The 12,500-nt window shown below is 48.7% G+C and overlaps 1 protein-coding gene across 1 annotated transcript in view; it reads right to left on the minus strand.

Moving 5' to 3' along the window:
• The window catches only part of LOC148076160 (NT-3 growth factor receptor-like), a 131,009-nt gene that overhangs the window by 3,986 nt on the left and 114,523 nt on the right, over positions 1 to 12,500 (minus strand). Inside the window, exon 14 of the mRNA XM_087793114.1 lies at positions 5,973 to 6,131. Coding sequence (XP_087649240.1) covers positions 5,973 to 6,131 — 159 coding nt within the window. The remainder of the gene's footprint in view (positions 1 to 5,972; positions 6,132 to 12,500) is intronic.

Consider the following 12,500-nt stretch of genomic DNA (forward strand, 5'->3'; position numbering starts at 1 on the left):
AATATAATATAATATAATATAAAATAATATAATATAATATAATGTAATGTAATATAATATAAAATAATATAATATAATATAATATAATATAATATAATATAAAATAATATAATATAATATAATATAATATAATATAATATAATGTAATGTAATATAATATAATATAATATAATATAATGTAATGTAATATAATATAATATAATATAATATAATATAAAATAATATAATATAATATAATATAATATAATATAATATAATATAATATAATATAATATAATATAATATAATATAATATAAAATAATATAATATAATATAATATAATATAATATAATATAATAATATGAGTGGTTTTAACTGCTGCAGATCTTGATCCTGACAGGAAGTGACATCACGAGAGATTCTCCACAAACTCATTGACGTTTCAATTGAAAGAAAAGCTGCCGCGTGTCAGATTCTCCTCTGAGGTCAATGGAAGCTTCTGGAGGCGTCGCTGCACAAAAGTGATCCTGATTGAATAGTATTGATCCGGAGCTGCTACCATTAGAGGAACAATCACCAGACGCTCCTGTAGCAGGAAGTCACCGCGAGTCACCGCCAGATACAATCAGTCACATGATCACTCAGTTAGATCGTTCTGCTCCGGGATAGACCTCATGACCTCATGACCTCCACCTAACACCTGTGCATCTTTACACCTGTCCTTCTTTACACCTGTCGTCCTTTACACCCGTCCACCTTTATACCTGTCCTCCTTTACAACTGTGCATCTTTACACCTGTACATCTTTACACCTGTACATCTTTACACCTGTGCATCTTTACACCTGTGCATCTTTACACCTGTGCATCTTTACACCTGTACATCTTTACACCTGTCCTTCTTTACACCTGCCCTTCTTTACACCTGTCCTTCTTTACACCTGCCCTTCTTTACACCTGTCCTTCTTTACACCTGCCCTTCTTTACACCTGCCCTCCTTTACACCTGTCCTTCTTTACACCTGCCCTCCTTTACACCTGTCCTTCTTTACACCTGTCGTCCTTTACACCCGTCCACCTTTATACCTGTCCTCCTTTACACCTGTCCTTTTTTACACCTGTCGTCCTTTACACCTGCCCTTCTTTACAACTGTCCTTCTTTACACCTGCCCTTCTTTACACCTGTCCTTCTTTACACCTGCCCTTCTTTACACCTGTCCTTCTTTACACCTGCCCTTCTTTACACCTGCCCTCCTTTACACCTGTCCTTCTTTACACCTGTCGTCCTTTACACCCGTCCACCTTTATACCTGTCCTCCTTTACACCTGTCCTTTTTTACACCTGTCCTTCTTTACACCTGCCCTTCTTTACAACTGTCCTTCTTTACACCTGCCCTTCTTTACACCTGTCCTTCTTTACACCTGCCCTTCTTTACACCTGTCCTTCTTTACACCTGCCCTTCTTTACACCTGCCCTTCTTTACACCTGTCCTTCTTTACAACTGCCCTTCTTTACACCTGTCCTTCTTTACACCTGCCCTTCTTTACACCTGCCCTCCTTTACACCTGTCCTTCTTTACACCTGTCGTCCTTTACACCCGTCCACCTTTATACCTGTCCTCCTTTACACCTGTCCTTTTTTACACCTGTCGTCCTTTACACCTGCCCTTCTTTACAACTGTCCTTCTTTACACCTGCCCTTCTTTACACCTGCCCTTCTTTACACCTGCCCTTCTTTACAGCTGTCCTTCTTTACACCTGCCCTCCTTTACACCTGTCCTTCTTTACACCTGCCCTCCTTTACACCTGTCCTTCTTTACACCTGCCCTCCTTTACACCTGTCCTTCTTTACACCTGTCCTTCTTTACACCTGTCGTCCTTTACACCCGTCCACCTTTATACCTGTCCTCCTTTACACCTGTCCTTTTTTACACCTGCCCTTCTTTACAACTGTCCTTCTTTACACCTGCCCTCCTTTACAACTGTCCTTCTTTACACCTGCCCTCCTTTACACCTGTCCTTCTTTACACCTGTCGTCCTTTACACCCGTCCACCTTTATACCCGTCCTCCTTTACAACTGTCCTCCTTTACACCTGTCCTTTTTTACACCTGTCCACCTTTACACCTGTCCTCCTTTACACCTGTCCTCCTTTACACCTGTCCTTTTTTACACCTGTCCACCTTTACACCTGTCCTCCTTTACACCTGTCCACCTTTACACCTGTCCTCCTTTACACCTGTCCACCTTTACACCTGCCCTTCTTTACAACTGTCCTTCTTTACACCTGCCCTCCTTTACACCTGTCCTTCTTTACACCTGTCGTCCTTTACACCCGTCCACCTTTATACCCGTCCTCCTTTACAACTGTCCTCCTTTACACCTGTCCTTTTTTACACCTGTCCACCTTTACACCTGTCCTCCTTTACACCTGTCCTCCTTTACACCTGTCCTCCTTTACACCTGTCCACCTTTACACCTGTCCTCCTTTACACCTGTCCACCTTTACACCTGTCCTCCTTTACACCTGTCCTCCTTTACACCTGTCCTCCTTTACAACTGTCCACCTTTACACCTGTCCTCCTTTACACCTGTCCTCCTTTACACCTGTCCACCTTTAAACCTGTCCTCCTTTACACCTGTCCTCCTTTACACCTGTCCTCCTTTACACCTGTCCACCTTTACACCTGTCCTCCTTTACACCTGTCCTCCTTTACACCTGTCCTTTTTTACACCTGTCCACCTTTACACCTGTCCTCCTTTACACCTGTCCTCCTTTAAACCTGACCTTCTTTACACCTGTCCTCCTTTACACCTGTCCTCCTTTACACCTGTCCACCTTTACACCTCTCCTCCTTTATACCTGTCCACCTTTATACCTGTCCACCTTTACACCTGTCCTCCTTTACACCTGTCCACCTTTACACCTGCCCTCCTTTACACCTGTCCACCTTTACACCTGTCCTCCTTTACACCTGTCCACCTTTACACCTTTACACCTGCCCTCCTTTACACCTGTCCACCTTTACACCTGTCCTCCTTTACACCTGTCCTTTTTTACACCTGTCCTCCTTTACACCTGTCCTTTTTTACACCTGTCCTCCTTTACACCTGTCCACCTTTACACCTGCCCTCCTTTACACCTGTCCACCTTTACACCTGTCCTCCTTTACACCTGTCCTCCTTTACACCTGTCCTTTTTTACACCTGTCCTCCTTTACACCTGTCCACCTTTACACCTGCCCTCCTTTACACCTGTCCACCTTTATACCTGTCCACGTTTACACCTGTCCACCTTTATACCTGTCTACCTTTACACCTTTCCACCTTTACAACTGTCCACCTTTATACCTGTCCACCTTTACACCTGTCCACCTTTATACCTGTCCACCTTTCCACCTTTACAACTGTCCACCTTTATACCTGTCCACCTTTCCACCTGTCCACCTTTATACCTGTCCACCTTTCCACCTTTACAACTGTCCACCTTTATACCTGTCCACCTTTATACCTGTCCACCTTTACAACTGTCCACCTAAGACCTTAACATATTTACACCATTATACCTGTCGTCATTTACACCTGTCCACCTTTACACCTGTCCACCTTTACACCTGTCCTCCTTTACACCTGTCCACCTTTATACCTGTCTACCTTTCCACCTTTCCACCTGTCCACCTTTATACCTGTCCACCTTTACACCTGTCCACCTTTACAACTGTCCACCTTTATACTTGTCCACCTTTACACCTGTCCACCTTTATACCTGTCCACCTTTATACCTGTCCACCTTTCCACCTTTACACCTGTGCTCCTTTACACCTGTCCACCTTTATACCTGTCCACCTTTCCACCTGTCCACCTTTACACCTGTCCTCCTTTACACCTGTCCACCTTTATACCTGTCTACCTTTCCACCTTTCCACCTGTCCACCTTTATACCTGTCCACCTTTACACCTGTCCACCTTTATACCTGTCCACCTTTACACCTGTCCACCTTTACACCTGTCCACCTTTACAACTGTCCACCTTTATACTTGTCCACCTTTACACCTTTACACCTGTCCACCTTTATACCTGTCCACCTTTCCACCTTTCCACCTTTCCACCTGTCCACCTTTATACCTGTCCACCTTTACAACTGTCCACCTTTATACTTGTCCACCTTTACACCTGTCCACCTTTATACCTGTCCACCTTTACACCTGTCCTCCTTTACACCTGTCCTCCTTTACACCTGTCCTTTTTTACACCTGTCCTCCTTTACACCTGTCCACCTTTACACCTTTACACCTGCCCTCCTTTACACCTGTCCACCTTTACACCTGTCCTCCTTTACACCTGTCCTTTTTTACACCTGTCCTCCTTTACACCTGTCCACCTTTACACCTTTACACCTGCCCTCCTTTACACCTGTCCACCTTTATACCTGTCCACGTTTACACCTGTCCACCTTTATACCTGTCTACCTTTACACCTTTCCACCTTTACAACTGTCCACCTTTATACCTGTCCACCTTTACACCTGTCCACCTTTATACCTGTCCACCTTTACAACTGTCCACCTTTATACCTGTCCACCTTTACACCTGTCCACCTTTATACCTGTCCACCTTTATAACTGTCCACCTTTATACATGTCCACCTTTACAACTGTCCACCTAAGACCTTAACATATTTACACCATTATACCTGTCGTCATTTACACCTGTCCACCTTTACACCTGTCCACCTTTACACCTGTCCTCCTTTACACCTGTCCACCTTTATACCTGTCTACCTGTCCACCTTTACACCTGTCCACCTTTACAACTGTCCACCTTTATACTTGTCCACCTTTACACCTGTCCACCTTTATACCTGTCCACCTTTCCACCTGTCCACCTTTACACCTGTCCTCCTTTACACCTGTCCACCTTTATACCTGTCTACCTTTCCACCTTTCCACCTGTCCACCTTTATACCTGTCCACCTTTACACCTGTCCACCTTTACACCTGTCCACCTTTACAACTGTCCACCTTTATACTTGTCCACCTTTACACCTGTCCACCTTTATACCTGTCCACCTTTCCACCTTTCCACCTTTCCACCTGTCCACCTTTATACCTGTCCACCTTTACAACTGTCCACCTTTATACTTGTCCACCTTTCCACCTTTCCACCTGTCCACCTTTATACCTGTCCACCTTTCCACCTTTCCACCTTTCCACCTGTCCACCTTTCCACCTTTCCACCTTTCCACCTGTCCACCTTTATACCTGTCCACCTTTACACCTGTCCACCTTTACACCTGTCCACCTTTACAACTGTCCACCTTATACTTGTCCACCTTTACACCTGTCCTCCTTTACACCTGTCCTCCTTTACACCTGTCCACCTTTATACCTGTCCACCTTTACAACTGTCCACCTTTATAATTGTCCACCTTTACACCTGTCCTCCTTTACACCTGTCCACCTTTATACCTGTCCACCTTTACAACTGTCCACCTTTATAATTGTCCACCTTTACACCTGTCCTCCTTTACACCTGTCCACCTTTACACCTTTACACCTGCCCTCCTTTACACCTGTCCTCCTTTACACCTGTCCACCTTTATACCTGTCCACGTTTACACCTGTCCACCTTTATACCTGTCTACCTTTCCACCTTTCCACCTTTCCACCTTTACAACTGTCCACCTTTATACTTGTCCACCTTTACACCTGTCCTCCTTTACACCTGTCCACTTCATAGTATGATTCTAAGCTCCGTAACAATACCCTTTATAGTATTATTCCGTGAAAGCTTCGTAGTATCACTGCGTAAGGCTTCGTAGTATTACTCTACACATCTCTACAAAATATGAGTCTGCATGGCTCTGTAGTGGCATCAGTAGTACATACTACTGTGTAAAGTTGTTTCTTGGCTCATGTTGGTCGACACAAACTATCCCTGAGTCGTCGTGGTCACATGACTGATGATTCCGTGGTCGTCCCGCAGGGGGCAGTACCTCGTTGTTGCCGAGCTGGAACCACGGCTGCTTCCCGTACGTGAAGATCTCCCACAGAATGACCCCGAAGCTCCAGACGTCGCTCTCGGCGGAGAACTTGCGGTACATGATGCTCTCGGGAGGCATCCAGCGCACCGGCAGCATGGTGTGACCTCCGACCTGCGGGAGCCATGATCACTAGGATTAGCATGTTAGCAACACAAAGAGCTTAGCATCTCATGAATATCCGCCGCCGGCTGTTGACGCTCGACTTATCGGCTCCCGAGTCGCGGCGGATTCTGGGAGCCGTGGAATTAAGTCTCTGAGACCTGGTTCGTATGGAGATCCTGGTCTTAAGAGGATCAGGTCCTCGCGGCGGAGGATGTTTTTAAAGGAGGACGTGAACGAAGCTTCGACACTGTTGTCGACACAATACGTGACTCAACCTGAGTTCATACCTGGGGATTAACCCATGAGTCATGGGTTGTTATCTCAACAAATACTTCGATCTGTTACTGAGCAACGTTTTTTGTTGCTAAATGAAAATGAATAAACCTTTTTCCATGAGTCACTCCTGCAGGTGAGTCGCTTAGAGGTGAGTCACTCCTGCAGGTGAGTCGCTTAGAGGTGAGTCACTCCTGCAGGTGAGTCGCTTAGAGGTGAGTCACTCCTGCAGGTGAGTCGCTTAGAGGTGAGTCACTCCTGCAGGTGAGTCGTCAGAGGTGAGTCACTCCTGCAGGTGAGTCGCTTAGAGGTGAGTCACTCCTGCAGGTGAGTCGCTTAGAGGTGAGTCACTCCTGCAGGTGAGTCGCTTAGAGGTGAGTCACTCCTGCAGGTGAGTCACTCCTGCAGGTGAGTCGCTTAGAGGTGAGTCACTCCTGCAGGTGAGTCGCTTAGAGGTGAGTCACTCCTGCAGGTGAGTCGTTAGAGGTGAGTCACTCCTGCAGGTGAGTCACTCAGAGGTGAGTCACTCCTGCAGGTGAGTCACTTAGAGGTGAGTCACTCCTTCAGGTGAGTCGCTTAGAGGTGAGTCACTCCTGCAGGTGAGTCGCTTAGAGGTGAGTCACTCCTGCAGGTGAGTCACTTAGAGGTGAGTCACTCCTTCAGGTGAGTCGCTTAGAGGTGAGTCACTCCTGCAGGTGAGTCGCTTAGAGGTGAGTCACTCCTTCAGGTGAGTCGCTTAGAGGTGAGTCACTCCTTCAGGTGAGTCGCTTAGAGGTGAGTCACTCCTTCAGGTGAGTCGCTTAGAGGTGAGTCACTCCTTCAGGTGAGTCGCTTAGAGGTGAGTCACTCCTGCAGGTGAGTCGCTTAGAGGTGAGTCACTCCTGCAGGTGAGTCACTTAGAGGTGAGTCACTCCTGCAGGTGAGTCGCTTAGAGGTGAGTCACTCCTTCAGGTGAGTCGCTTAGAGGTGAGTCACTCCTGCAGGTGAGTCGCTTAGAGGTGAGTCACTCCTTCAGGTGAGTCGCTTAGAGGTGAGTCACTCCTTCAGGTGAGTCGCTTAGAGGTGAGTCACTCCTGCAGGTGAGTCGCTTAGAGGTGAGTCACTCCTTCAGGTGAGTCGCTTAGAGGTGAGTCACTCCTGCAGGTGAGTCGCTTAGAGGTGAGTCACTCCTTCAGGTGAGTCGCTTAGAGGTGAGTCACTCCTGCAGGTGAGTCATCAGAGGTGAGTCACTCCTGCAGGTGAGTCGCTTAGAGGTGAGTCACTCCTTCAGGTGAGTCGCTTAGAGGTGAGTCACTCCTGCAGGTGAGTCGCTTAGAGGTGAGTCACTCCTGCAGGTGAGTCGCTTAGAGGTGAGTCACTCCTGCAGGTGAGTCGCTTAGAGGTGAGTCACTCCTGCAGGTGAGTCGCTTAGAGGTGAGTCACTCCTGCAGGTGAGTCGCTTAGAGGTGAGTCACTCCTGCAGGTGAGTCGCTTAGAGGTGAGTCACTCCTGCAGGTGAGTCGCTCAGAGGTGAGTCACTCTTGCAGGTGAGTCGCTTAGAGGTGAGTCACTCCTGCAGGTGAGTCATCAGAGGTGAGTCACTCCTGCAGGTGAGTCATCAGAGGTGAGTCACTCCTGCAGGTGAGTCATCAGAGGTGAGTCACTCCTGCAGGTGAATCATCAGAGGTGAGTCACTCCTGCAGGTGAGTCGCTTAGAGGTGAGTCACTCCTGCAGGTGAGTCGCTTAGAGGTGAGTCACTCCTGCAGGTGAGTCGCTTAGAGGTGAGTCACTCCTGCAGGTGAGTCGCTTAGAGGTGAGTCACTCCTGCAGGTGAGTCGCTTAGAGGTGAGTCACTCCTGCAGGTGAGTCGCTTAGAGGTGAGTCACTCCTGCAGGTGAGTCGCTTAGAGGTGAGTCACTCCTGCAGGTGAGTCGCTCAGAGGTGAGTCACTCTTGCAGGTGAGTCGCTTAGAGGTGAGTCACTCCTGCAGGTGAGTCGCTTAGAGGTGAGTCACTCCTGCAGGTGAGTCGCTTAGAGGTGAGTCACTCTTGCAGGTGAGTCGCTCAGAGGTGAGTCACTCCTGCAGGTGAGTCGCTTAGAGGTGAGTCACTCCTGCAGGTGAGTCGCTTAGAGGTGAGTCACTCCTGCAGGTGAGTCATCAGAGGTGAGTCACTCCTGCAGGTGAGTCGCTTAGAGGTGAGTCACTCCTGCAGGTGAGTCGCTTAGAGGTGAGTCACTCCTGCAGGTGAGTTGCTTAGAGGTGAGTCACTCCTGCAGGTGAGTCGTTAGAGGTGAGTCACTCCTGCAGGTGAGTCATCAGAGGTGAGTCATCAGAGGTGAGTCATCAGAGGTGAGTCACTCCTGCAGGTGAGTCGTTAGAGGTGAGTCACTCCTGCAGGTGAGTCGCTTAGAGGTGAGTCACTCCTGCAGGTGAGTCGCTTAGAGGTGAGTCACTCCTGCAGGTGAGTCGCTTAGAGGTGAGTCACTCCTGCAGGTGAGTCGCTTAGAGGTGAGTCACTCCTGCAGGTGAGTCGCTCAGAGGTGAGTCACTCCTGCAGGTGAGTCGCTTAGAGGTGAGTCACTCCTGCAGGTGAGTCGCTTAGAGGTGAGTCACTCCTGCAGGTGAGTCGCTTAGAGGTGAGTCACTCCTGCAGGTGAGTCGCTTAGAGGTGAGTCACTCCTGCAGGTGAGTCATCAGAGGTGAGTCACTCCTGCAGGTGAGTCATCAGAGGTGAGTCACTCCTGCAGGTGAGTCGCTTAGAGGTGAGTCACTCCTGCAGGTGAGTCGCTTAGAGGTGAGTCACTCCTGCAGGTGAGTCGCTTAGAGGTGAGTCACTCCTGCAGGTGAGTCGCTTAGAGGTGAGTCACTCCTGCAGGTGAGTCGCTTAGAGGTGAGTCACTCCTGCAGGTGAGTCGCTTAGAGGTGAGTCACTCCTGCAGGTGAGTCGCTCAGAGGTGAGTCACTCCTGCAGGTGAGTCGCTTAGAGGTGAGTCACTCCTGCAGGTGAGTCGCTTAGAGGTGAGTCACTCCTGCAGGTGAGTCGCTTAGAGGTGAGTCACTCCTGCAGGTGAGTCGCTTAGAGGTGAGTCACTCCTGCAGGTGAGTCGCTTAGAGGTGAGTCACTCCTGCAGGTGAGTCGCTTAGAGGTGAGTCACTCCTGCAGGTGAGTCGCTTAGAGGTGAGTCACTCCTGCAGGTGAGTCGCTTAGAGGTGAGTCACTCCTGCAGGTGAGTCGCTTAGAGGTGAGTCACTCCTGCAGGTGAGTCGCTTAGAGGTGAGTCACTCCTGCAGGTGAGTCGCTTAGAGGTGAGTCACTCCTGCAGGTGAGTCGCTTAGAGGTGAGTCACTCCTGCAGGTGCGTCGCTTAGAGGTGAGTCACTCCTGCAGGTGAGTCGCTTAGAGGTGAGTCACTCCTGCAGGTGAGTCGCTTAGAGGTGAGTCACTCCTGCAGGTGAGTCGCTTAGAGGTGAGTCACTCCTGCAGGTGAGTCGCTCAGAGGTGAGTCACTCTTGCAGGTGAGTCGCTCAGAGGTGAGTCACTCCTGCAGGTGAGTCGCTTAGAGGTGAGTCACTCCTGCAGGTGAGTCGCTTAGAGGTGAGTCACTCCTGCAGGTGAGTCATCAGAGGTGAGTCACTCCTGCAGGTGAGTCATCAGAGGTGAGTCACTCCTGCAGGTGAGTCATCAGAGGTGAGTCACTCCTGCAGGTGAGTCATCAGAGGTGAGTCACTCCTGCAGGTGAGTCATCAGAGGTGAGTCACTCCTGCAGGTGAGTCATCAGAGGTGAGTCACTCCTGCAGGTGAGTCGCTTAGAGGTGAGTCACTCCTGCAGGTGAGTCGCTTAGAGGTGAGTCACTCCTGCAGGTGAGTCGCTTAGAGGTGAGTCACTCCTTCAGGTGAGTCATCAGAGGTGAGTCACTCCTGCAGGTGAGTCGCTTAGAGGTGAGTCACTCCTGCAGGTGAGTCGCTTAGAGGTGAGTCACTCCTGCAGGTGAGTCGCTTAGAGGTGAGTCACTCCTGCAGGTGAGTCGCTTAGAGGTGAGTCACTCCTGCAGGTGAGTCGCTCAGAGGTGAGTCACTCCTGCAGGTGAGTCGCTTAGAGGTGAGTCACTCCTGCAGGTGAGTCGCTTAGAGGTGAGTCACTCCTGCAGGTGAGTCGCTTAGAGGTGAGTCACTCCTGCAGGTGAGTCGCTTAGAGGTGAGTCACTCCTGCAGGTGAGTCGCTTAGAGGTGAGTCACTCCTGCAGGTGAGTCGCTTAGAGGTGAGTCACTCCTGCAGGTGAGTCGCTTAGAGGTGAGTCACTCCTGCAGGTGAGTCGCTTAGAGGTGAGTCACTCCTGCAGGTGAGTCGCTTAGAGGTGAGTCACTCCTGCAGGTGAGTCGCTTAGAGGTGAGTCACTCCTGCAGGTGAGTCGCTCAGAGGTGAGTCACTCCTGCAGGTGAGTCGCTTAGAGGTGAGTCACTCCTGCAGGTGAGTCGCTTAGAGGTGAGTCACTCCTGCAGGTGAGTCGCTTAGAGGTGAGTCACTCCTGCAGGTGAGTCGCTTAGAGGTGAGTCACTCCTGCAGGTGAGTCGCTTAGAGGTGAGTCACTCCTGCAGGTGAGTCGCTTAGAGGTGAGTCACTCCTGCAGGTGAGTCGCTTAGAGGTGAGTCACTCCTTCAGGTGAGTCGCTTAGAGGTGAGTCACTCCTGCAGGTGAGTCGCTTAGAGGTGAGTCACTCCTGCAGGTGAGTCGCTTAGAGGTGAGTCACTCCTGCAGGTGAGTCGCTTAGAGGTGAGTCACTCCTGCAGGTGAGTCGCTCAGAAGTGAGTCACTCCTGCAGGTGAGTCGCTCAGAAGTGAGTCACTCCTGCAGGTGAGTCGCTCAGAGGTGAGTCACTCCTGCAGGTGAGTCATCAGAGGTGAGTCATCAGAGGTGAGTCATCAGAGGTGAGTCACTCCTGCAGGTGAGTCGCTCAGAGGTGAGTCACTCCTGCAGGTGAGTCGCTTAGAGGTGAGTCACTCCTGCAGGTGAGTCGTTTAGAGGTGAGTCACTCCTGCAGGTGAGTCATCAGAAGTGAGTCACTCCTGCAGGTGAGTCATCAGAGGTGAGTCATCAGAGGTGAGTCATCAGAAGTGAGTCATCAGAGGTGAGTCATCAGAGGTGAGCAGAGTCTGAGTCACTTCCTGTCGTCCCATGAGTCACAAATACGTAGCGACTCGTGAATAAAGATCTGTTTGATCTTCGAACCGAAGCCGAACATCTTCAGAGCAGCAGCATCACCAGGTCCTTGAAGAGGAGTCACTGCGAGTCATTAGTCATGACGAGTGTGGCCTTAAAAACTCTATACAACTGCTGCAACACAACTATTTATAGCTCAGAGGCTTCAACTACACAACTGCACACCTGACAAACACAACACAGGTGAGGATGACGAAGGATCTGGAAGAACCTGACGAACGTGTTTTTTTTACCCTTTCGACTTCCTGCTTGTGTTTTTTCTTTGAGTGATTTGTCATTGTGTTTATTTTGTTAATGCTATTGATGTTGTTTGTGTGGTTGTGTTTTAGGATTGTGGAGTTTGTGTAGTTTGGGATTGTGTTTTGAGACTGTTTAGTTTGTGGTTGTATATAAAGATTGTGTAGTTGGTGTTTGTGTTTTGAGACTGTGTAGTTTGGGGTTGTATATAAAGATTGTGTAGTTGGTGTTTGTGTTTTGAGACTGTGTAGTTTGGGGTTGTATTTAAAGATTGTGTAGTTTGTTTTTGTGTTTTGAGACTGTTTAGTTTGTGGTTGTATATAAAGATTGTGTAGTTGGTGTTTGTGTTTTGAGACTGTGTAGTTTGGGGTTGTATTTAAAGATTGTGTAGTTTGTTTTTGTGTTTTGAGACTGTGTAGTTTGGGGTTGTATTTAAAGATTGTGTAGTTGGCGTTTGTGTTTTGAGACTGTGCAGTTTCAGGTTGTGTTTTGAGACTGTGTATTTTGAGGTTGTATTTAAAGATTGTGTAGTTTGTTTTTGTGTTTTGAGACTGTGCAGTTTGTGGTTGTGTTTTGAGACTGTGTAGTTTCAGGTTGTGTTTTGAGACTGTGTAGTTTGGGGTTGTATTTAAAGATTGTGTAGTTGGCGTTTGTGTTTTGAGACTGCAG

The sequence above is a fragment of the Callionymus lyra genome, chromosome 6, assembly GCF_982586985.1.
Source record: "Callionymus lyra chromosome 6, fCalLyr1.hap1.1, whole genome shotgun sequence".
Lineage (NCBI taxonomy): Eukaryota > Metazoa > Chordata > Actinopteri > Syngnathiformes > Callionymidae > Callionymus > Callionymus lyra.